General features: G+C 35.8%; 1 protein-coding gene and 1 long non-coding RNA gene across 11 annotated transcripts in view; one reads left to right on the top strand and one right to left on the bottom strand.

Annotated features, from left to right (window-relative positions):
- The window catches only part of LOC135291311 (uncharacterized), a 32,680-nt gene extending 29,731 nt beyond the window's left edge, over positions 1 to 2,949 (top strand). The window contains exon 5 of the long non-coding RNA XR_010354110.1: positions 1,894 to 2,949. This is a non-coding gene — a long non-coding RNA (uncharacterized LOC135291311). The remainder of the gene's footprint in view (positions 1 to 1,893) is intronic.
- Positions 2,950 to 9,623: 6,674 nt separating this feature from the next.
- Positions 9,624 to 24,524, bottom strand: part of NLN (neurolysin) — a 37,625-nt gene continuing 22,724 nt past the window's right edge. For all 10 annotated transcript variants that reach the window (XM_064405368.1, XM_064405373.1, XM_064405376.1 and 7 more), the window contains 7 exons: positions 24,219 to 24,354; positions 21,815 to 22,181; positions 20,186 to 20,387; positions 16,243 to 16,429; positions 15,083 to 15,211; positions 14,439 to 14,575; positions 9,624 to 10,156 (listed from right to left, as the gene is read on the bottom strand). In XM_064405368.1, the coding sequence (XP_064261438.1) occupies positions 10,022 to 10,156; positions 14,439 to 14,575; positions 15,083 to 15,211; positions 16,243 to 16,429; positions 20,186 to 20,387; positions 21,815 to 22,181; positions 24,219 to 24,354 (1,293 nt within the window). In that variant the 3' untranslated portion in view covers positions 9,624 to 10,021. The remainder of the gene's footprint in view (positions 10,157 to 14,438; positions 14,576 to 15,082; positions 15,212 to 16,242; positions 16,430 to 20,185; positions 20,388 to 21,814; positions 22,182 to 24,218; positions 24,355 to 24,524) is intronic.

Genomic DNA, 24,524 nt, shown 5'->3' with positions numbered 1-24,524 from the left:
ACCCATATTTACAATACAGGGTGGCTAAGTTTCTCTAATGACAATCTGATTAAAAGTGAGCACAGAAATGTTATAATGCATTAAAGATATTTAAAAAAAAAAAAGTATTATTCAAGATGTGCTGTTGCTTACATTGAGTTCTTGGTTTTCAAGCGACATACAGAAAGTTTTCAAACACTTTCAGACTTGTTCCAGAAATCACTAGCCTGAACTCCTGGCATCATCCAATTATTGATTAAACCCTGAAACAGCCAAATGTAATTAAATGTCAAAGAGAAAATTATATTTTATTGTACTTCCCTTAAAACTAAGGTCAATCTTCTTCATTAAGTCTGTGAAAGAAAATTTCACAGATAAGTATCTTATTTTCTAAGATAATGTGTTGTTTTTTAATTTTATGACATACAGCAATATTTCATAAATAATTTTTTGTTTTAAAAAACAAATGGAATTACTTCCTTATCCAAAATCTCTCCTCTGAGGATAGCTGGCCCATATCAGAAGACAAAAAGCCAATATAAAATAAGTAATACTTCAAAATTAGGTAACATCATACAAATTAGCTGCTAAGCTCTGGGCTAAAATTCTTAGTGAGTTTCAGCAGTGGGAATGCTTGAGAAATTTATTCTCTTACATCGGAAGTTTTGCTTCTGAAATTTCCAATTCTGCTGATGCCTGAATTAATCTTTTATTTTCATGTTAAATTCTATGTTCCTAATATAGCGCTTCTGCACAAACTGAAAGTTCTTTTTACTGAAGTCAGCAGTATTTTTATACTTCTGATGCCACTTTCTATTTTACTTAAAGTTGCACAGGAAAATTATATCAGCAACTGAAACATCTTTCTTATAATGAGTAAGTAATCTAAAGAAGCATCATTTTTGTTACAGGTGTGGGCCAGCAACACTAATATAAATTTTTCAATGATAATTTTATTATTTTAGGAATTTTGTTGATAACTAAACACATGGTACTCTAGCATACATGTCGAGGATTTATTTGGAAAAGTGTTTTACGCTGGTCTAAGGAATCACACCTGTGCAACTTCCTAAACAATGTGCTGAGTTTGAGAACTGAGCTCAAATTAATGAAATACACGTATCAGGCAAGCAGAATTTCTGCTCTCTGAGGTTTCTCCAGCCTCAGAAAGCTTGTGGTTTTTGACATCTCTGGCTAATTTCAATTAAAGCTGAGCTTCTGCCATTTAAACCAAACCTCTGCACACCCTGAAAATGCCCTTGTAGTTCTCAGTGGGTATTTACCCATTAAGAAGATAATACATGATTAACAAACATAACTTCTGCCATTTTAGCCTGGGCACTTGTTACAATTTGAGAATTTACAATGCTCAGGCTTTAGACATGCTTTTGAAGAACTCAGGCAGGATCTTCCACTTGAGACTGACTTTCCTGCCTTGAAATCTATGAATGGTTTCACAGTATATCTGCTTCTGTCCAGGAGAAAGTCCTTGAGAGGCAGTTATATGATTGAACTAACTAGGTTTTCCCCTGTAATGAAAAGCTCTTTTTCCTGTGAACCTAGATAAGTCTTGAAATGCATTAGCCAGTTCTCTGTGTTTTCTCAGATCACCATTAGTCTTCTGTAAAAAATTAAGGTGGGGTTTGGCTATTTGTTTCTTTTTTTCTTAAGAGATCATACCTCTCATAAGGGGTCCTGAATTTCCTTTTCACACATCTTTTCTAACGTATAACTTTTTTACCACATCAAGCTTACCCTTGTACACTAAATTTATGTAAGTAAGTATCACACCCCCCAGCATAAGTTTTCTCCGAAAAGACCTCATTAACTGCATTCCAACCCAGATATCATGTTATCTTTCTAGTCAGATTAAACTGAATCTATTTATTTCTATCTAACTTTTCTTGTCTTCAGGGCATACAGGTTTCTGGGTACAGCTCTACTGAGAACTGATCACACTGGATCGCTGACAGCATGACAGAAGGGCTAACTTGTAATTTAAGCAATTTCCATAAGAAGTCAAGCAAACCCATGTAATTCCTAAGGAATAAGAGAGAAAGGAAAGACAAACATGTCAAACTTAATCCACACTTTCACCAAGGACTAAACTGGTTAAGTTATAAAAAGCCATCCTGGACCAGAAGGTCCTTCAGGTTAAGGGGTACTGATGCATGTCTCCAGCAGAGCAAAGTGCATAGAGAAAGCAAAATGAAGGAAAAAAGAAGCTGATTTGCCAGTAAGTGTGATTATCTTCAGAGGTGTTCTTTTTTCTGTGCAGATTCACACCTGTTGAATCTTTTCCTTGTACATAAAGTTCCATTAGACATGGTGAAGGGGCCTATGGCTGGGCTTATCCAGGGTTTACCATGCTTGCTGTAGAAACAGATAAGACATAAACACACTTGGGCAAAACCACATTAATAATGTGAGCATGTATCTATAACACCCCTCAACTTCTGATTATTTTTCTTATCTGTAGAGAATGTGAACATTTTTGTATAAAAATAAAATTTAAATGTAAGAGAAAAATGCTATTAATATTATTATGTTTAATTGCACTATATTAATTAATATTTTACAGATAGCTGATTTAAGCCCTGTTATCTCTGTGGGTCTTAATTCTGAATTTTCAATGGGATGAAAGTCTTACTTCTTGACTAAGCTTAAAGTACAAACCCACACTTTAAAAAATTTACCAAGGTGAATAAAATGTATTCCTCTCGGTGCATGCTCTTAAAACACAATATGTGCTTTGAGACATTTCTCATTAATGCTTTAGGCGAAACCTCTTCCATGTTTATATAATCAAATAGTTGCAAAATCCTTCTGTGACTAACAATATTTGCAACATGTTACACATTATGTGGCTGTAAAATTCCAACTAGATTTCTGACATTTTGTCAGATTTTAGTAGTAACTTATCTTGAATGTTGGACCATAAGTGGTTCTTAATAAATAAAGAAATTAATAAAAGGAGAAATTCAAATTGCTCAGCTCTTTGTATTTCTTTGTATTTGTAAGTGCTTCTCCCAAGTTTAAATTTTACATCTCAGATAATGTGTTGACTAAATTCATGAGGACAGCAACACTGCAGTGGAGAGGTAAGGGAGAGAATACGTTTTGGGCCTCACAGTGAGACCAATCAGAAGATATCAGGTCTTCAAAAAAGAAGTCATTTAAGAAGTCAACCTAACTGAAATCTTGAAATTCAAGGGGGACAACACAATGAAGAAAAGCTAAGTTTGGCTACTCAAAAGTCCTATTTGTAACAACAACTTTGGAGTACTACTCAGTTTCTGCCTTCTATGGAGAAAAATATGGCCTTCTTCAACATGAAATCACATTATGAGTTTATCTTCTGTCATGTAAAAAACATCTAAGTGCTACTTTTTCTTGTAGAAGTTTGGATATCCCACAATCATGCAGTTAAAGAAAACTTTCAGGTTAAAATGTTTGCTTACTTTAAAAGTACATTTTCCATTTTCTTTTACTTTCCATTAGTGGTTTAGAAGGCAATAAGTCTTTGACATTGAATTACCTTGGGTAGTGTTACAGTTCCCTGCATAAACATGCAACAAATGCTTTTGCTAAGATATGGTTTATGGAATTGCAACATTTTAAAAGGAAAAATTAAATCAATCTGATTTGTATATTACTAGCCATTCTGCTTCACCCAGTTATAGTGAATGAAATCTAAATCATTGTGTTTGGTGAACATACACCTCCTAGAAGAGGTTTCACTTGTCTTGATTTGAAGAAATTAGTAATGGACTAACCATTGGGACAAGCTACTCACAAAGTTGGACTTGTCTTCACTGTTAAAAATGCGGTTATTTTCTCTTCGAAATGACTGGCCTCAGCTTCTGGCTGACATTCTCCTACTAAGGAGTTTTTAATATGTGATGGTAATATCTAGATACTAAAAGTCATCTTTCGTTTTTTCTCCAGTCTTCATACTAGAGCAAGCAGCAGGTTGCTTTGATACAGTATCCTATCTCCAGCAGTGGCTAAAAGCAGATACCTAAAAGAAATGTGAATAGGGCTGCAATACATGTTAAAATCTTGGATATTCTTCTTATTTCCACCCCCCTACTTTGCAAGGTCTTTCCTAAGATGAAAAATATTTTATTTTTTTAAACACCCTCCACTGGGTTTCTCTTCTAAGACTGCATTGTGTTGACTTTATTTTGAACTTGCATAAAACTACCACCTCTACAATATCCTTGGCAATGAGCTCCACAGCTTAACTTTATTCTACATTTAGAACCATCTGTTTATTTGGAATAACATGGCTTACTAGCCCCAGTTAAAAATCAGGCCACCAAAATTTTGTGCAATTGCTGTGCCTATTTTACTGCTATGGTACACAAAAGTAACTTGTTTCTACATAATATTTTCGTGCTCATCCATCATGAGGTTGCCTAATCATTTCTTGCTAAAGTCTCCTAACAATTCTGATTGAACTGGCTACTGTAACTAGCCTCTAGATACTTTCATAAGTAAGGAACTTACAGAATACAGTCCTCCAAGCTTTAGTTTTAACCTACATTTTAGTTGCTTACAGGCATACTACACCTTCCTTTGCCCATGGTACATCAGAATGCCAAAAGTTCTCAAACAATCTAAACAATTCATTGTGACTGCTTTTTTTGGTCAATTCCTTACAAATTCTATCACCAGTGATTTTATATTATTGTTTTATATTTTTATATTCCTGTGCAATGCCTGAAGCACTTAGAACACTGCACCCTGTTCAGTAATTCTATGCCAACAAGTACTCCCAACAGTTAGCTCTTCTAAATCCATTTTATAAATCCTCTATTGATATCTTATAGTGTTATTTTAAATGAAAATACGCAGCACTAAATCAAATACATAAATCTCTACAATCACCCTCAATAGGCTTGTAATGGCCATGAATTATTACATCAGGTTGTCTGAAAAAACTTGTTTTCCATAAAATCATTTGCACTCTACAAATTATACTCACTGCTAGCTCTTCAACAACAGAACAATTTTATGCTTCCTGCTGCTTCACTGAAGTTGGCTTTCAAGCTATGTGACAATTAGCCACCTATTTGGTTTTTAAGACTAGAACTCATTAGCAGTGTTTTAGTACAATGACATATGCCCAGTTATCCCAAAATTCACAGCACTGGGAAAAACTTCCAAACCACTAATTCTTGTTTGTTTGTAGGTTACAAGTTATTCAACTCTACTCATGCCACAATGATTATTCTTAGTAGGTATTGTTTAATGCTCCTCACTTAATAGACTGGAAAGTACCCCACTGTTCTCACATGACATGATTACATTGCTTGCTTCTTTGTAAATGCAGAAGAGGAACTGAATTTAAAACTGTCTTGGTTATCACTTGCCATGTTAGCATTTCTATCCACTGAAGGGTCTGTAACACAAGTGGTATTTATTTGTTCTTAACACATTAAGTTATACATATTATTTGCTATAATGCTTTCATCCATTTTTCTTTGCCTTGACAGTCTTAGCCTTCTTTATAATTTTTAACACTTTACAATTCCTCATTTTATAACTGTTTCCTACTTCTGACCACACACTTCTGTTTTGTTTATTTTTAAATGCTGTTTTTACTGGTGAGCAGATTGCTTCTTAGAATTTTTCACAAAGATTAAGTTGCGAAATTGTGGGATTTTGGCCAATTGAATCTCAAAGACATACAACTTGTCATTCACTTTTTTTTACCCCAATAATTTTATTCCTTGGTTCTCTTAACACTGAGATTTTTAACCTTTTCAATTCATCAGCAGTATAAAGCAAGCAAGTATTGGTTGAGTCCATTCTCTGTTAATCAATACTGAACAAAATTAGGTCACGATTCTTGGTTTCTAGGCAACCACTTCCAATTCATTTACTTAATTTGTCTGTATCTATTCTAATGAGGTCTAAAATAGATTGACTGCTGTTTGGGACTGCATCTTTAGTATCATCTACACTTTTTACACAGACCAGTGATGATTAGCTATACAGGATTTCTGGCACATGTCCCACAAACTGAACTTCGCCAAAAACTTCTTTCCTTCCACCATGAGAATCTATTATTTAAAATATATTAATGAAGAAAATAGTGGTGTAAAAAAATTAATCTCCAGATGTCAGGAAGAAGGCAAGTTCTCAAATAACAAGCCAGTGCATAGTCTCATGTTCTTTGACTTGCAAGCAAGAACAGAAATTTATTCCTAGAAAAGCATGTCTTGTTTCTAATTCATAAAACAATGATAAGCATTTAAACAGCCTTTCACAAATCATTATACATCAAGTTAGTCTTCTTCCTGTTATCTGCCTCTGACATCCACTTCAACCCTTCTACAAGTATTGTTAAAACACCATTCTCCAACCTCATCCTTCCACCTAACTGCTTTCCTTCCTTTTTCTCTGACTTGGGTACCACATAACCAGCTGATGTTTAGCCTCTCTAACCCCTATCAGTAAATCAATTATCATGCAAACAGCTCTTATGCTACTGGAAAACCCCTCCAGGAATCTCCATTTAACTCAACTACCTTGCACTACCTTCAAAGGTATTTGGATATTGTTTCATTTTTTCAGAGAGAAGTGTTGTAACTAATAGCCACCACATCTCACAGAACAAAGTTTAAATCTCTTACGCAGATTGTTTTTACTATTTATGTAAAAATTACCACGTGACTTGCAGGCAATCCAGGAAAACCCTACAAGCTGGATCTTTGTCAGACAAGTAGGCAGAAGCAGCTGCTGAGGCCATTACTTAGCCATCTTGCAACCCAGCCATGTGCTCAAACCATTCTTTTACAATGAAGCAACAGAAAGAGAAAGCCGTTGGCTGTTATCCACTTGCTCAGTGGATAATAGGCACTCTCTCCTGAGTCTCTGATACTACCCTTTGCTGTGAAACGTTTGTTGTGAAGCCAAAGTCCAATAGGAATTTCTAATACAAGAAAATAATAATCCTAAACACGGTGAAATTTTAATGATACTAACTTTAAAAGCCATCTGTTTGTTACAGACAAAAACTACAAATTACCTCCTCATTTATTATAATGAATACTTAAAGTTGGGCTGGAATAAGCTCAGGCTGTCATAAGCCTGAGTTTTGAAATTTAATTAAACCTAGGTGTAGCAGCTCTAGAATAGGCTAGGCTTTGTCAGATATCTATGTTTTGGCATGATTTCATATATGTGATTGTTTCTGGCAGTGTCAAGGTCATCAACTCATGTTTGCAAAGCAGAAGAAGTGTTCCCTGTTTTATTTGGGGACTCCATGTCACAGCCTTAGAATAGTGTCAGAGAAAGTTTTTCCTATACAAAGTTTTCTACCTGTTATAGACAGGTATAGAAACAGAAACCAGGTTACTTTTCCATTGCAAGATCAGTTATTTAGAATAAAAACATGAACATCAATTTCATAGAATCATAGAGTTAGTTTTAGTTGGAAGAAAAAAAGGCAATTAATCCAACCCAAATTTAATTCAGAAGGCTCTAGGAAACCAATATAAAACTTAGCAGACAAGTTTGATATGTTATCCCATTAAAACTTTCACAAGCACTTCAGAACATACCCATTAGTCTTCTGTGTTGAGTGTAGTGTTAGCCATAGGCTGATCTGACTTAATTACTGCCTGATGAAGGAACTGGCTTCTACAAAAACAAATTACAGTAAATCCTCTTCTTGGGAACAGATATAGAACATAACACTTTCATTTGTGGTTACAATATGGTTTAGTTTTTTCCTCCCTACACACATGGATATCCATTTGCTGCTAACATAACCGTGCAATCATGCAGGCATTTCCACACATGAGTAATAGCAGACATTCTCTCACACTTCAGTATCTTGGCTATTCAACACTGTACAACATACAAGAACACACATTAAAGAGTAAGAAAATTAAAAAGTCAATTAAATTGTCGTAATTACCATCAGTACTGTTCTAAATCTAACTTTTAAATCACATGACTTTTTATCACCACGTATTTTTGCCTGTAATTACTGTACTTAGAATTATCTACCTTGATCCAAGACTGCTGAATTTATGCAGAGAAAGGTCTCCCTCATGTGGAAATCTGCCTACCAGCTGTAAAATAAAAACTGTCTTTTTCTTAATAAAGCTTCTATTGCTTAGAGTTGCAGATTTATTTGGGGAAAGTATCACTTAGTATGTATTTTACAATGTTTTCGTTCTTTGGAGCTATCATTACAGTGTGAAAGAAAAAAACACGTTAATAAGACAGAATCACAAGAATTTCAAACATGTATAAAAAGATGGCAAAATATTGTAAGCAAAAGAATGTAAGGGAAACCAATCTAGGCAAAATTCATAGGTTTTGAGATAATCTTGTACCTATCAGTTTTCTCAGCTTTCCATTCTGGCCATACTGGATACAGTTCATACACGTGATTTTAACGTACTGCCTTTTCACGGCCCAGCAGAACTGTGGCCTAAAGTTGTAACTGACTATAAGATTTAGATTTAACTTAATTGTGTGGTCTGGTCAGTCTATACAGTTAATCTGTTTTGCCTACAAATAGTTACGATTCTTCATATCTAACGGGTGCAGTTCAAAGGTAAGTCCGTTCAGATTTTCAATTTCAGAAACCAATAAAGCTCATTTTTAACTCCCCAGTTTCAATTCTTCAAAAGAGAAAAAAAGGCAAAAAATAAAGCTTCTCACTTTGAAAAACACCCACAAATTGTAAGAACAATCCCAATTTTAGGTTTTTTCCCTTAAAATGAATGGACAGATTTGACTCAAAGTGAATGACATCAGTTTACTTTTGCTGAAAAAGATCTTTTTAGTTGACCAGGCACATTTTCTTGTCTCATTGTTGAACAATAAACCATAGACCCCTACCATATTTACAATTGTAATTTAAATGTCTAAAATGTATTGGCTAGTAAATAACATTTATAAACTGTTTAGATCACGCCATAATAGTAAAACCACAAACATATGATACCTAAGAAAAATGCACTTTTAACAGTGCATTTTTAACAGATTAACAGCTTTATTTGGATGGTGTAGTTGGCTTGTAAGACTACTTTTTCTTGATTTTGCAGAAAACCTGCAGAATAATTCCTTGATTACTTTCACACTCCCACAGCTGAAATAATTAAATCCATTGCACTTTTCAGTAGCATCTCTTGCCTGTCACACTGGAATGGAACAGGAAAACTTTCAATTGGCTTTTGTCATTCTCATCAGGGATATCATATTTCCTTCCTTCCTTATCTGTATCTCAAAATACTTAAGAAACCAACTGAAGGCATTATAATTGCTCAAGTATAATATTTAAATGCCAGTGTTGATATAATTTGGGATACAAAGACCTGATTTGTGGTCATCAACAGAAAGAGTGGTGGAATAACTGAAAAAGTCACTGATTTTGGCTGACTTTTTCCTTTTTAGTTATGCTTTTTAAGTATATAAGTGGTACAAAAATTTAACATGCATCAGAATTAGGTATAAAAGTATCACACAAACATCTCTGCTGTAAAGGTATATGGGGCAGGTTCTCAGGCTTGAAATTTGTCAGGCAGCTGGAGTGAATTCAACCAATGACAAAATCAAACACACTTCATATCCATCAGAGACACTGGTGAACCATCAAGACAATAGAGAATAGAGAATAAGAATGAATCTGTTTCTTTTATTGCTGGTTGTATTCTTTCTATCCCCTTCAGTTTTAAAATTAATTCACAAGACATAATTTAAGTGCATCTCTCAAAAGAAAAACATGGCATTAACTCCTCACATTGATTAGTATTAATTAGTATCATTTAATAAAAAATTTAAAAAATTACTATCCAATTTCCTCAGCTTCTGCACATCTCATATTTTTTTCCCTGATGTTGAATTTTGTAATCCTATGAATTTTTGTTTTAAAAGTCACATTTTTATTTATACAATTTAAAAAATCATCAAAAAATGACCTAGTTTCCCTAGAGTGATACACAGTTAAAATGTGAAACACACTGACATTTCCAGCTGATTGCATACTTATTGCCATTACAAAAGAATCATAACTTCACTGAACACACAATCCCTTACTCAACAGGAAAGCTCTCTGGCTTGGTTTACGCTCCAAGAAATTTTGTAGCATATCCATTCCATCCAAAGATCCTCCAGGTTTCAAAATGAGGTTTCTGTATTTCATCCCAGCCTAACAGAAGGTAAAGCAGAATGTTAGTACTTCTTATCTTACCCACTGCCCCCTTTTCTGTATTTGTTGCAGATTTTAAAATCTATACATGATAAAACAACTTTCCTTGTTCCAGATTTTCCTAATGCCAAATTAGGATATACCAGGATATGTCACAAGCATAATTTAGATCTGCTGGAAGAACTCAAGAGAGCAGAAATTTGACCAGTTCTAAAGAAATTATTTTCCTTGTGGTTTCACCCTGGTTTTGAAGCTATAATCACAACTTGTCTGAAGACATTCTATAAAGCATAACAAACACACAACCTCCTCAAAATCTTCAGTGAAGGATTACCCCTGTGATTGATAGGCAGGAAGAGGGAACCCAACATCCTTTCTCTAACTGATGATTTCTCTTTCTTTAATTTTTGTTTAGATAACACAGATGATACTTCAGAGATAAAATAGGCAATAACATTGTGGAATGGCATGGCAGTCACACCCATACCCATATAATACACATAGTTGTACATATCATACATACACCTATTATGGTATCTTAGAGAAAGCGAGATTTAACTCAGATTTTAATTTAAGGAAGAAACATTATTGCTTCAGAAGTAGTAGATTCCTTTAAAAAATTATTTAAGTTTCTGAGAAAACAAGTAGTGAGGAGTTTCTTAACAAGAAGTTGCATTTTAAGAAACTTATATATCTGGAGAATTCTGGGCTTCTGAGACATGACTACAAATGAGAAAATGTAATTTTGCATGCGCATTTCCCAAATGCTTCTGATATTGAAGAAGACAATGTTCTTCCTTTTAAGCAGTGTACATATACATATATACTTCTCCCACAACTCAGTAAGAATACATTGCTTCATCATGACTTGTTGGGGGTTAGAATTTTTCCTTTTGTTTCTTCCTCTCATGGAATTTTGTCCCATATGTTGCTAGGAAACATAACTACCAATACTTAAGAAAACAAAAGATGGAGCTGTGCATCAAAACAATCCATTGAAATGGCCCTGTCTGGGGGCGGGTTACATCTGTCAACACAGAGAAAAGGTGAGGGGACCTCAGAGGTTTGGGGCTGGGCTTTTGGTCAGTCTGGTTTCGGGATTCGTGGGAGAAGGGAGTTGTTTGCTGTTTTGCCTGCTGCCTGTCTACTTTGACCTGAAACATGAGGACTGGCTCCCACTGGACCCTCTACCCACCTCGCGCTGCCATGGCCACTCCTGCATGGGGGATGCTGAGATCCCCGTCTACTGCAGTTTTCCTGCACGGCAAGTCTGTTTTATTTTTTGTTTTGCTTTGTTTTCTCGGCCATTTGGTGGGGGGTCTGGAGCCAACGTGTGGAGTGTCTCAGTACAGGCCACCTCTGCACGGGAGCCTGGCAATTGTGACCAGCTGCCGGCCATGACTCCCTGCCTCAGCCAAGCCGCCATGCCCGCGTGGCGCCCGAGCCCGGCACAGCGCCCCCTGCAGCCGCGGGGGAATGGCCGCAGCCCCGCCCGCCGGGAGCCAGCAGCGCCCCTGCTGGCCGTGACCGGAACTGCGCCCCAGGGGAAACTGAGGGAGCTGCAGGGAGGAGACTTGGTTGGGTTTTCTGGTTTGTTTGTTGTTACTGCTTGTTTGCCTTGCTGTGCACATACATACCAGTAAAGAACTGTTATTGCTTTCCCATATCTTTGTCTGAAAGCCCCTTAATTTCAAATTTACAAGAATTTGGAGGGAAGGGGGTCATATTCTCCATTCCAAGGGAGGTTCCCACCTTCCTTGGTGGACAACTGTCTTTCAAACCAAGACATGATTGTACTGTAAAAAGAAGCAAAGTTTTTAAGTGATGGACTTCTATGACTTAATTGAACGACCATTTGCATTGTCTGAATTACAGCTGGAAAAATCTAGACTAAAGTAAAAATAAATTTAAAAAATCAATGAAGTATTGTTAACACTTCACTATTTTTGTTAGTTTGCTGAACATCAGCAGCAAATGAATATATTGTTCCTTATAATTTACAAATATTTTTGAGTAGACTTGATTCTGCTGTTGTCCCTTCAGAGCCAGAATACTGCTCAGTTCTAGGGAGACCAGAGGTTAGTTCAGATAATGTGCAAGAATTGAGGAGGTTGGCTACCAATTAAGTTAATTGTTTGTGTAAGAATTTTAATACATTCAGTTTCTGAAATTAGGTAGTATAACTGTTGCTCAAAACAGGAGGAGAGGTTTAATTCAAAGAGGAAGAAGTAAGCCAAATTTCTATAAGGCCTAGTCATAATACCTTAACCATTTTCCTTTTCTGCTGTTCAGAAGACTAGACTAAATCTAGATATAGTGACGTATGAGTAACTACAAAAGACATACTGGTATCTAGAATTTGTTTATAAAAAAAGTTTGTCCCATCCTGTGGGATTCTATCACACTTATTTGGGTTAAAAGATAACTAATTTGAAAAGATAGCATTGAAGAGGGAGAGAAAAAAATATCTCCACAGCTATCCCTGATGTTATATCAGCATTCATACAAAGTGTTTTTCTGTACATATGCCAGAGAGCAAGTGACACAGATAAATAATCATCTCTCTGTCTCACATTTTAGCCTGGATAACAGGCTTCACAATAAAAGAGGCACTAACTGTCTTTCAACTGTTCCACAAAAATATTCACTTTTAGCACAATTAATTTATTCTCAAAGCCTCCCATACATAGGCAAAGAAAACAAAAATTCACATTAAAAATCAGAATAAAAGACATTCCTCAGGAGACGTAAATGTAACACAGCCATTTTGCCAAACTATAGCTTAGGATTTTGACTATATCAACTTAAATCAGACTTTTGAGACTAGAGAGTAAAACTGATGGAACAAAAGTGTGATGGCACTGGAGGGATATGGACATGCCAGAACAAAAAACTGACACAAACTTCCACAAGCTTGGCAACAGCACCCTTAACCATCGTTCCCAAATGCTAGCAGTTATAAAAGCCAGCAAGTCTGACCCTCCTGAAATACCATTTTTAAGATCCATATGAACAACATTCCATTAAAAGTTATTTTATTTACTCATTCAACTTGACACTTCTTCTCTAGTGCTCTTATTTATGAGTGACAATATTCCCAATGAATAAGCAGGTATGCTTATTCTCATGTGTACCTGTCGTGATTTCCTAACCCTTCAAGGTTAATCTTAACCTCCAAACCCTATGTAACTTCTTTCCTCAAACTGTGAAGTTGGCTGCTTTTCTTCATAAAACACTTTTTGGGTTTTGTTGGCCTAACCACTGCCTCAGTTTCAAAGTCCTACTCCATCCCGATTCTCTTTCAACTCCCCTCTTTGTCCACATCAAAACCTGACCTTATTTACTGTCTCCATCCTCTAGAGGGATGGACAGTTCTAGAAGTTCTGGTTGCTGTGATAAGCACAGGGAGGAAAGAAGGCAAATTCCAGGACAGAAAAAGGACAGCCATGTATTTTCTGCTCTTTACTTTATTCTCTCTTGTGTACTCCTATCAAAAGGAAGAACTAGTGCTGGCAGCTGAATCTGGAAAACGCTTAAGAAGATCAGGAAACCCAAAAGGTTTTCCCATGACAGAACTCATCTATCTCATCCTCAGCACCTCAACTCAAGTCTAATGCTCACTAATAAACTCTTAAAAACTTCTCTAGAATTGGCAGGACTACTAATTACATCACTAATTATTCTTTTTCTCTGCTGGAGGTGGAAGAGGCTGGAGAATTACTCTAGAGAAAAAAGGCCCAGTAAATCTAGAACCTCTTAATGACTTGGACTTCCAAAAAGACCTGGGATTTAAACCAAATATGAAACAACTTTCACGTTACTCTGTGTTGTGACAGAGAAAGCTCAAAACAAATTCAGTTTTCTAAATAGTAACTACATAAAAGGACCACATAGTTGAGTTATGCAGAATGTAATCGAAATGTAAAGGAACAGAGCACCACTATCATACAGGTTTGACAGCAGATGAATATGTGTCTGCTCTTGCAAAGGAGGAATGTTCATTCATTCAGAAGAAGGCATTAGACACGGCAACACAGTATCTCAAAAGTACTACTGTATTAAATATATGGTGATTCAAGAATTGCATTAAAATTCAAGTGCTCTTGGAAATTTTAAGGTGGTTTTCTTAAAGTTACTTTTACACTTTTTTGTGGTTGATCTGAACTCAACAGGTACAGAAGTAGTACTTCAGACGTTATACTTTGGGATCATGATGGCAATAAATGTTGTTTCAGAGAAAAAGTGCAACAGAAGAGTTTATCAAAAAGTATTCATTACCTACCTTTGGATTCATGATTCCTTCTTGCTTAAAGCAGCTATAGAAGATATCCATGGAAAACACTTCACTCCACAGGTATCCATAGTATTGACCATCATAACCACCTGCCAAATGTCCAAAAGTAGCTGGCATGTTTGTTCCTTGAAAAGTAGATTAACATCAAGTTATTGAAATCAAATTCAGTTATTTCTTTGATGCATACAGTACTTCAACAATAAATTTGATGCATACAGTACTTCAACAATAAATAAGGAATTTATATCAACTACTTTGAAACTTTTAGCATAAAGGGTCTGAGTATTCCTCAAATTACTGAATACTCTGTTGAAAACAAAGTAAACTCAATTTCTCATTTTAGGCTACTTGTACATCCAATACAGATGTGACAGAACATTTCAAGTGGAATTCACATCATGTCACTCTAAAATATATCCTGCAAAAGGCTAAGTTTGATATTTACCTTCAGAATTTTCCTTCAGAAGAGATCATTAAGATCATCCTAAACTTAAAAATAATTATTTTAGCTTCATGAAGTAGATTATTCCATAAACAGCCCTGTTTTTTGTATGCCAAGCATTACTGAAAAACAAAAGCATGTTAAATTGAACCACTTGGGCATGCTGTATAAAAGCTTCATACTGACATACCTGGGGTGGCAGGAATTCCTAGAATTTCCATACAGTATTTAGCATATTCATCTGCTGGGTCAACAGACAGCTTTGTATGTAGTACCTGGTCAACTTTGCTCAAAACAATCTGACGGAGGGTTAGAAAGCCTAATTGGGTAAAAACATTTAATTAACTAGCATCAAAATAGCTGGAATTTCATTTGCATCTTTCCTTCAAAGATCTCAACATGTGTACTAAATTATTAGAATTCTGGAGTTACATAATTTCCATCTGAATTACTCTACTTACAAAGAGTTGAGAAGCATGGTTTTAATAAAGGAGTTACCATGTTAAGCCCCCTCTTTTCAATATTACTCTCCTCATAGATCAAAACTAAAATAAAGCAGATATTTTAAAAGCAAATTTTAATTTAAGCTGTTTTTAAGAAGCTACAAGATATGAACCTTTACTCAGATTAAATGCTTATGCAGCTAGAGTCTGTGCAAGCCACAAGGACAAAGACTTCTTGTTCAGGATAGGAAAGCAGTATGAAATAAACAGGAGTAGCTTAAGGATGAATTGGTAGCATAAATAGGAAACTCTGATTACAAGAATAAAGAGATGGGATTGATAGAATAATAATGGCATGATAGGTAATGACGTGTGATTACAGTCTTAGTTTGGAGATACGTATAAGGTCTACAGTAATGCTGTCTGGTATATGTTATGTCTGTTCATTAAATTTGCAAGTAACTTTCATATCTGTTAAGTGTGGCCTGCAAATCAAATGTAGACAACACATGTAGGTATACTGTGTCTTGCACAGTGCCTGTTCTGGAGTACATTTAAGTTTAAAAAAAACACAAAAGCCAAACCTGACTACACCAGACTACACACCTCCACCTACCACATGCACCACCAATTTTAAATGAAAAAAGTTTACAGGTAAAAATTTACATGGATAGGAAAGGTGTTTTAGTCCTGGAGGTGGCCTGGAAAATCACAGCTGCTACTGTTCCTGTAAGGAGTTCTATCTGTCATCATAGCCTTTTTTTAGTGGGGCTCCCACACAGATAAACGCAGAAAGACAGTGGTAAGTGTATACACAGAAAAAATTTAATAGGCTTCTTATGTAGGTCAGCTTTAAAAATTACTTACTTTTACACATATACTGTGGGGAGAAAACGCAGAGAGATACCTGTATTAGCAAGCCTAGAGGCAGCAAGTTTCTCCAGGAAAGCATCTCCAACATGGGTTGCATCTTTGTAATGTCTTGACATCTGTTGTAGTGGCTCTTTTTCCCACACCCAGTTCTCAAACATCTGTGAAGGTACCTCTACAAAGTCTGTTTCCACATTAGTTCCACTAAACCTTGCAAAATCAGTCTAGGGGAAAAAAAGCCATTGAATTAAATTAAAATAGAAGCCAAGATTTTTAGCTGAATATAATATTTCAGATGTCAAAATTTCAGTTTAAATCACAGGAAAATGAGTCATTTGAACAGACGAATAATAATAACAGCAATAATTTAAAAATGAGATTTAAAGAAAGGAGGAAAAAAATCAGACATAAGACTATTATCAAGGAGTAAAGTAGAGTACTCAGTCGTTATATACTGCATTATCTACTGGTACAGAACAGTACTTCAATTTTTTTAGTATTACTGATTTTTACCTTTAAGGTTATGACAGCAATACAAACATTTTCTTGCTGTCCTGTGACAATGATATAATTTGTAAATTATTATAGATTTTTGTTGTATTACCCCAATGTAAAATAATAAACTCCAACTATGCACTTGAAAAAGTTTACTCTATTGCAGTCTACCACATTGATTCACAGACTTTACTTAACCAACTTATTCTATTGAGCTTTGCCCTATTTGTCATAATTTGTAATATATGTGGTTAACATACAGCACTTTTTTTGCCAGTAATAGATAGACTGACATAAATAAATCCTAGCAACCTTATCCATGAAAACTTTTCAAATCTGACACTTTGATAAAGGAATCTTTTTCTGAAAGCCAAACACAGTAGAACTTTTTTTAATTTTAGTATCAACAATAACTTCATGTTTAAGAAGCTCCTCCAATACCAATTTTGAAGAAAAATTTGTACAGTTAAGAATCTTCACTAAAATATCCTCTAAATCCAAATACTTCTGAGAAGTCACCTCTGAAAGACAGTTGTTGAAATACACAGAAAATATTTAGATTCATAGAATCATAGCATCATAAAGGTTGGAAAATACTTTTAAGATTATTGGGTACAATGACCAACCCTGCTCAGCATTAAGCTGTTAACCTATGTCCTCAAGTACCATATCCACACATTTTTCTTAATGCTTCAAGGGATGTTGACTCCACCATTTCCCTGAGCAAACAATTTCAAAGATTTACAACTCCTTCAGAGAAAAAAAATCTACTAATATCCAATCTAAACCTTTCCAGGTGCAATTTGAACCATTTCCTCTTGTCCTGTCATTGATTTCCTGGGTGAAGAAGCTGGCCTCTGCTGGCTACAGCATCTTTTCAGGCAGCTGTAAAGAGCAATAAGGTCCCCCTGAGCCTCCTTTTCTTCAGGTTAAACACACCTCAGCTGCTCCTCACAGGCCTTCTGCTCCAGACCCTGCCCCAGCTCCACTGCCCTTCTCTGCACTCTCTCCAGCTCCTCAGTGTCTTTCTTGCACTGAGAGCCCAGCACTGGACACAGCCCTGGAGCTGTGGCCTCAGCAGTGCCCAGTACAGGGGACAATCCCTGCCCTGGCCCTGCTGCCCACACCATGGCTGATCCAGGCCAGGATGCCATTGGCCTTCTTGGCCACCTGGGCACACCCTGGCTCATGTTCAGCCGCTGTCAGCAGCACCCCCAGGTCCTTTCCAGCCACTCTGTCCCAGCCTGTGGCACTGCCTGGGGTTGCTGTGACCCAGGGGCAGGACCCAGCACTGGCCTTGCTGAACCTCACACCACTGGCCTCAGCCCATGATCCAGCCTGCCCAGATCCCTCTGAAGAGTCTTCATACCATCACTTCACCCTTATCTTGTAGTAAGTCTACCTCTTCTTGCCAGCCCAATTTTATTTTTTTTCCTTCTCAGCAACATACTAACAAAATATTTTAAGTGCTAAAAGAAAAAGAATTCTCTGATGTCCTCTCTAAGAGCTGTTGATATTCTTACAGTCCATCCTTTGCTGGGAAATAGATCCTTACAGGATTACAGGCTTTTGAACTTTGTTTCCTGCAGGGTTACCAAAAAAAGCATGTATAATACAGGACATAACCTTGAACTGACATCTGTGTCACAGGCATGTGTCTTCCTTTCATGTCTTCAGAAGAACAACACAAAAGGAGTAAAACTTTCCTCTACTCTTGCAGGCTGCTTAAATCTTTCTGGCCCTTCTTTCTGAATTGCTGAATAGCAGCTCTGAAGAAAAGCTAGGAAGCACCAGCTTCAGGGAAGAAATAATGATAGAAGTGGCTAGAGCAAAAAGCAAGTGGCCCTCAGATATCTTCATTTACCCATACCAAGTGCACTACACTAACAAAAAACACTAAGACATTTGGTACAAGTTACTTCAAGAGCGCTCCCTGAACAATACCAACAAATTCCCTCCCTGCCCTGATCTCACTCTCCAACAGTATATCTCACTTTTCCAGTATATTACATAATCAGACCTTTACCAGCAGCTCACAAATCCCTCCCAGTCTCACCCTTGCATAGCATTTAACTGTAAAGTCTTAACATGTTTAAACAAATCATCACATGAAACAAGACAGTGCTTGGTACACACGAATTCCAGAGGACAGGATGTTCTTATGTGGGACTAGCAATTTCGCACACATGCAAATTTACTATTTACATACAATACAGGTGAAATGAGCATGGCAGCTGGGCACAACAAAAAACACCAGAGGAGCGTGAGAGACAATTGGAAAGCAGGCCTCTGATCTGTGTGCAATTCCAGAGCAACTGAAGTACACATGCACTGGAATTGTTGGCTTCGGCTGCCCTGAAATGACTCCAAAACACCGAGGCACATTCTCACTGGCTGTCAAAATATTGCAGTCAGTTTTGTACTGTTCTATACCAATGCCAAATGTGTTACATTTATAAACACCTTCTATACTGCCTAGGTTTTATTCCTCAGTTTTTGATATCAGAAACACCTATCACATAGTTGATAAAATAATAATTGTATTTCTACCTTTAAGATGATTCAAAAATACCTAAGCAATTATTAACTCTGGATTTAACATATGGATTTCTGTGATGACGTTGTTTCTTTATTCTGTATTCCCAGTCTGGAGGATTATGGTCAAGAATTAAAATCTACTCTAGGTAATTTTTCCTTGACCTTATTATTTTGCATTTGTTTATACAGAAGACAAAGGAAGTGCTACACAAAATCTGAACTTGTAATTTTAACTGTGAATTTTTTTGTGTGTGAATACTCATCTCTCATCTCATTCTGAAATATAAAATTTTATTAGGCAAAAAATAAATTTATCATCTGGCGGTATCAATTTTACATGTAAATAATAAATGAAAACAGAAATTTTACAACTTTATTGGCACCTTGATGGAAAATCTGAAACTACCATCAGTTCTTTCTGGTCACTGCAATAAACCTAACCTGTTAGATAGGAAAAAATAAAATAGCTTACGCAAGATCTGTTTTATGCTTGTGATGTCAAGAATGATAGGTCTCAACAGTACTAAATGCCAAAATGCTGGAGGTCAACTAGCTTCAGATATTATTTTCATTCCTAGGTATTGCAGCACTGTTTTGTTTCTAATGCCATACCTCTACAAAACTAGAAGTAATAAAAAGCCATCTGAACAAGGCCATGACTGAGCATCTTCTTCACTTTACCTGTACCTGTGATGAGTGAATAGACTCCTGCATGATGCAAATGCAAAAGTACATATTCCTACAAAAATGTTTTTCATAAAAAGTTGTAGTTTTGCTTCAGTTTAAAATAAATATTAAAACTAAAACAAATCTGAAGCTTCAAAAATATAACCAGAACTCTGCATAAGTACTTTACTAAAATTAGAAACACCAAAACAGAACTATACCTCGCTTTGAGACAGCTGAGAAAGAAATAAGTCTTACACTGGAGTACAAACATCACTAACCTGTGCACATATCTGATGCATTACATGACCAAATTCATGGAAGTAAGTCTTTACTTCATCGTGTCGCAGCAATGATGGTCGATCCGATGCCGGCTTTGTGAAGTTGGTTACCAGAGCAGCTACAGACATCAATCTGCTGCCATCAGAGAGAAGACAGCCAGGCTGTAGACCAAAGCAGGCTGCATGTCCATATTTTCCTTCTCTGCATAAGAAAATACATCAGATACTATCTTCAAACCACAAACCTGCTCACCAGAATGGTGAAGCCTGTTCAAGAACAGGGACAATCAGTCAGTGTCTCTACACAAACTTTTACACAAAAAATGTACATCTTTTCATGACTTCTAAGACTCAATAAGTTAAGAGCACAAGGGGGGAAAAAAGCCCCTTCTACTCTAATGCTGAAATCACAACATTTCAGGATTTCCAGCAGCATTTAAAAGAATCTGTTTTTTCACAGAAAGCTGAAAGTATATATAAAAAATATATATATATAAAAAACACAACTGGCATCTGAAACATATATAAAAATATATATATATATTATATATATATTTCAGATGCCAGTTGTGTTTTAAACTGCTACTGCAACAGGAAGAACCAGGTTCTGTTCACTGATGCAATTTTTTTTTATTACAGGAGACAAAAGAATACAGTAAACTGCATTTTCATGCTGATGCAAGAGTTTAAAGAAAATTATTTTGAAAATTTTGCCCTAAACTATTCAGTTAACTATTCAGATTAAGTCAGGAGTCTTACTGACACATTCCCTCAGCAATTTGCATGATATACAGAAAGGTGGAAGCAAGTAAACAGGTGAAAGAGATAGGTATGTTACCGTAAAAAGAAAAATTTATGTACTACTATATGTATTGAGTAACCTTATTTTCTCAGGCCAGAAAACCTTAAATCAATTTACATTAAAAAAGAATGTCAGCAAATTTATCACATGATAAATACTAATCTAAAAAACCCTACGCTAAAGCAAACAAAAAACTAGTGACAAGTAGCCAAAAAGGACTAGCCCAAAATAAATCCTGTCAAACCAGTCTGGTCTCCTATCTTTGACAAAACACAGATCATACTGTAAATAGCTATAAAGACAGCTGGAGAGCTAGAGATCAACATGGAAGTAAATCTGAATGTGTGCTCAACATGAATCTATTCTTGATATTGACCTATTTGATTCAGCAGTCTGGACCACAGGGTAGAAAATACACATAAAGTGTAAAGAGAAATTAGGAGAAACTAGGAACTCTTAACAGACAGAAATATAATTGATTTGAGCAACAAACTGCAGTGAAATTTCAACAGAAATAAAAACTAAAACTCAGTAGTAAGCTAGGAAGGAGAAAAGTTCATAGATGCAAAAAAATTATGGACAACTGACCAGAGAGCAGTACTACCAAAAATATGAATGAAGTAGCAATGCATCATAAAAATGAATATAAGCAAAAACGAGTGTAAAAAATCTGAACACAGTCCAGAGGACAACTTAATGAACACAGTATTAATCTTGTCAGTGGAACAAATAGTTACTTCCAAATGCATTTAATTTTAATTAACCAAGCAGCAACCCATTAAGACAAATTCCATTTTAAACATGTAAGCAAAACACTAAGTCATTACCTGGGGTAAAGATCCAAATAGAACTGCCCTAGCATTTCTCCTGTTGATTTATCCTTCACTGTATAAAGAGTAACACTGTCATGCCAAACATGAGCACTTTCTATTTGCTCAAATTCAAGTCCCAGCAGCTTCTGGTAAATATTGAGTAAGCCTTCTGTAACAGCCTCAATTGGGAAGTATTCCTTCAGTCTTTCCTGATCTATGGAGTACTTCAGCTCTTCAGTTTTGCTCATATAATAATGAAGATCCCATGCATTGATTCTTCCATCATAATCAAAGTTTCTTTCTTTACATTCCTTCTTCTTCAGATCTAGAATGAATTGTCTTTCTTCCTCAACCAATGGCTTTAGCTTTTTACTCAAATCATCTGAAAGAAAGATTGCCTTGGAGTCAACTTCCATGTTCCTTATCTATTCCTATAAAGTGCACTCAACACTTCAAGCACATACTCCAGAAGTGGGTGTTTCCCATTCACTCAGCAACAACAACCAACATCTTCTTTCTTGTCCTAAATGCTATAAATGATACAGTAGACTCCATGTAAGCCAAAGAGTGGTGTGAAGGATTTAGGTGAATTTAGACTTTTGCTAAGACATTATAAATTAAAAGTAACACATGCTTGAATCCTTTGATTTTATGTCACGTAATCTCAGTATTCCTCATTCATTTCTTCAGCAACAGCCAAAGACTACAACTGCTGTTAGTTACTGAAGGAAGTACAACACAAAATTCAATACTTCTAGATAAAGTCCTATAAAAAGTCCAAGAGACCCAAGAATTCTTGCCTATAGGATGGCTGGCTTCTACACTAGCAAAACTTCTGGATATTAAAGTCTATGATTGAAATTATTTCCAATATACTTTCCTTGGAAGCAGACATATTGAATATAAAATATTTAAGCTTACTGACACTTCCATACAGTACATTCTGTACTTATTCTCTTGTAAGTATTTCTGGTTTATCAGAAACTTTTTTTCTTCATTAAGAATTCACAGTAATGTTCATTGCTGATATCTACAGTGTAAAATTTGGGAATTGCCACTTTTGTTTCTAGGAAGGCTGTAACACACTAAATGCATTTGCATGATTGAAATAGTGTTTGCAGCTTGTACTGTGCTAAATTCAGAATATGTCATAGGAGAGTTGCTCTTCTTCCTAGATGTAAGATCAGCATATGAACATTTGATTTAAAACATGATTAGATAGGAACAAAGTAGAGCAAAACACATTGTCATGCTTGTAGCTGAGGATATATCAAAAGAACTAAATAAAAAGTGACAATTAATTTGATGCATGTTCTCCCTCTGTGGGAATTATCACGAAGCATGATATGCTAACTTATCTGTGTCAGCTTCAAAATAAATAAAAAACCACAGTATTACAATAATATAATGAACAAAGAAAGCCTAAAATACTTCAAGTACACTTAAAAACCCTAACATTTAATAATAAACCAAGTATTTGTTAATTGTCAAGTATACTGAAAATTGGTATTGCCAAATATGAAGGAGCAATCAGGAGAAATGCAATAGAATTATGGGTTTAGAGGGAGGAGCACTTGAACCTCTTTACTGAAGCATAAACACAAACGCTCCACTATCAGCAAACATACCTTATTTTTGTACTAATTTCTTTGCAGGGATTTCTTGTATGATACATCAATATACACTCCTAAGTGGTGTTAGGACACAGTAATAAATTAACACATACTATTCAGTGGAGATACCAGAGAGCAGAGGTTAATTCTACATCCAAGAGTCCATGACATCGTCAGGATGACTCTAAATTAATTCATAAACTGCTGTGTTTAAAATTTTCAAGATACCTCTGTTTTCAGATCAAATTCAATTACACGGCTTTTGAATTCCAGATTTAATCCATCACTCTGGATATAATTTTTTAATTCAGCTCATGGAAGTTGCATCATCCATACTGTAAAGTTTTATAATGAACGCAGTTGTACCAGAAAAAGACACCAAGGCTACAGATTCACAAAAAAATTGGGAATGAAAAGCTGCAATTCTGATGCAGCCTCTTGAACTGATAAAATTGCTTAAGCTGCACATGTTACTCTGATTCTAAATTAGGGTAACTGTATTTTGGGGCAGAAAGGTTTAATCACTTGCTTATACTGGCTGTCACAAAGAATTTGTGACAGCCAATATAAGCAAGTGATTAAACCTTAACATTCTCAGAATTTGCCTTGTGCTTCCTGATTTGGAGCAACTTCATTTGTATAGCTATAATCTAAAAAATATATATGCCAGAAGAGAGGCAGCAGAGTTCAGTTTCTGGCTAAATGTCATGGGTGCTGTGACCCAGTTATGTATTTAAATTCATCTTGGCTGAGGGGACATGTTACTACATTAAATATACAAGTATTGCTTATAAATGTGAACAAACCTAAGAAGGTTGCTACGTTATCTGTGCTCTTGGCAGTGTTTACCTCCAGGACAAAGTTGGCATGTGTGTTATAACCAAGAAGCTCTGCTACTTTTGCCCTTAGTGGGAGCAACTGCTGCAGAATTTTTGTGTTCTCCTAAAAAATAAAGTAGGCAAATTTGTAAAATGAAACAAAAAAACACATGTTAACATAACAATTATCTTGATAATATCTATCATCCTATGAAATAGAAATTATTTCAAATTAAACACTTTCAGATTAAAATATAATATAACCTAAATTTAGCTAGATTCTTGAAATAGTTC

Source organism: Passer domesticus, chromosome Z (assembly GCF_036417665.1).
Source record: "Passer domesticus isolate bPasDom1 chromosome Z, bPasDom1.hap1, whole genome shotgun sequence".
Lineage (NCBI taxonomy): Eukaryota > Metazoa > Chordata > Aves > Passeriformes > Passeridae > Passer > Passer domesticus.
Note: the sequence above shows the minus strand (reverse complement) of the source record. Positions and strands in the feature narration are given on the sequence as shown.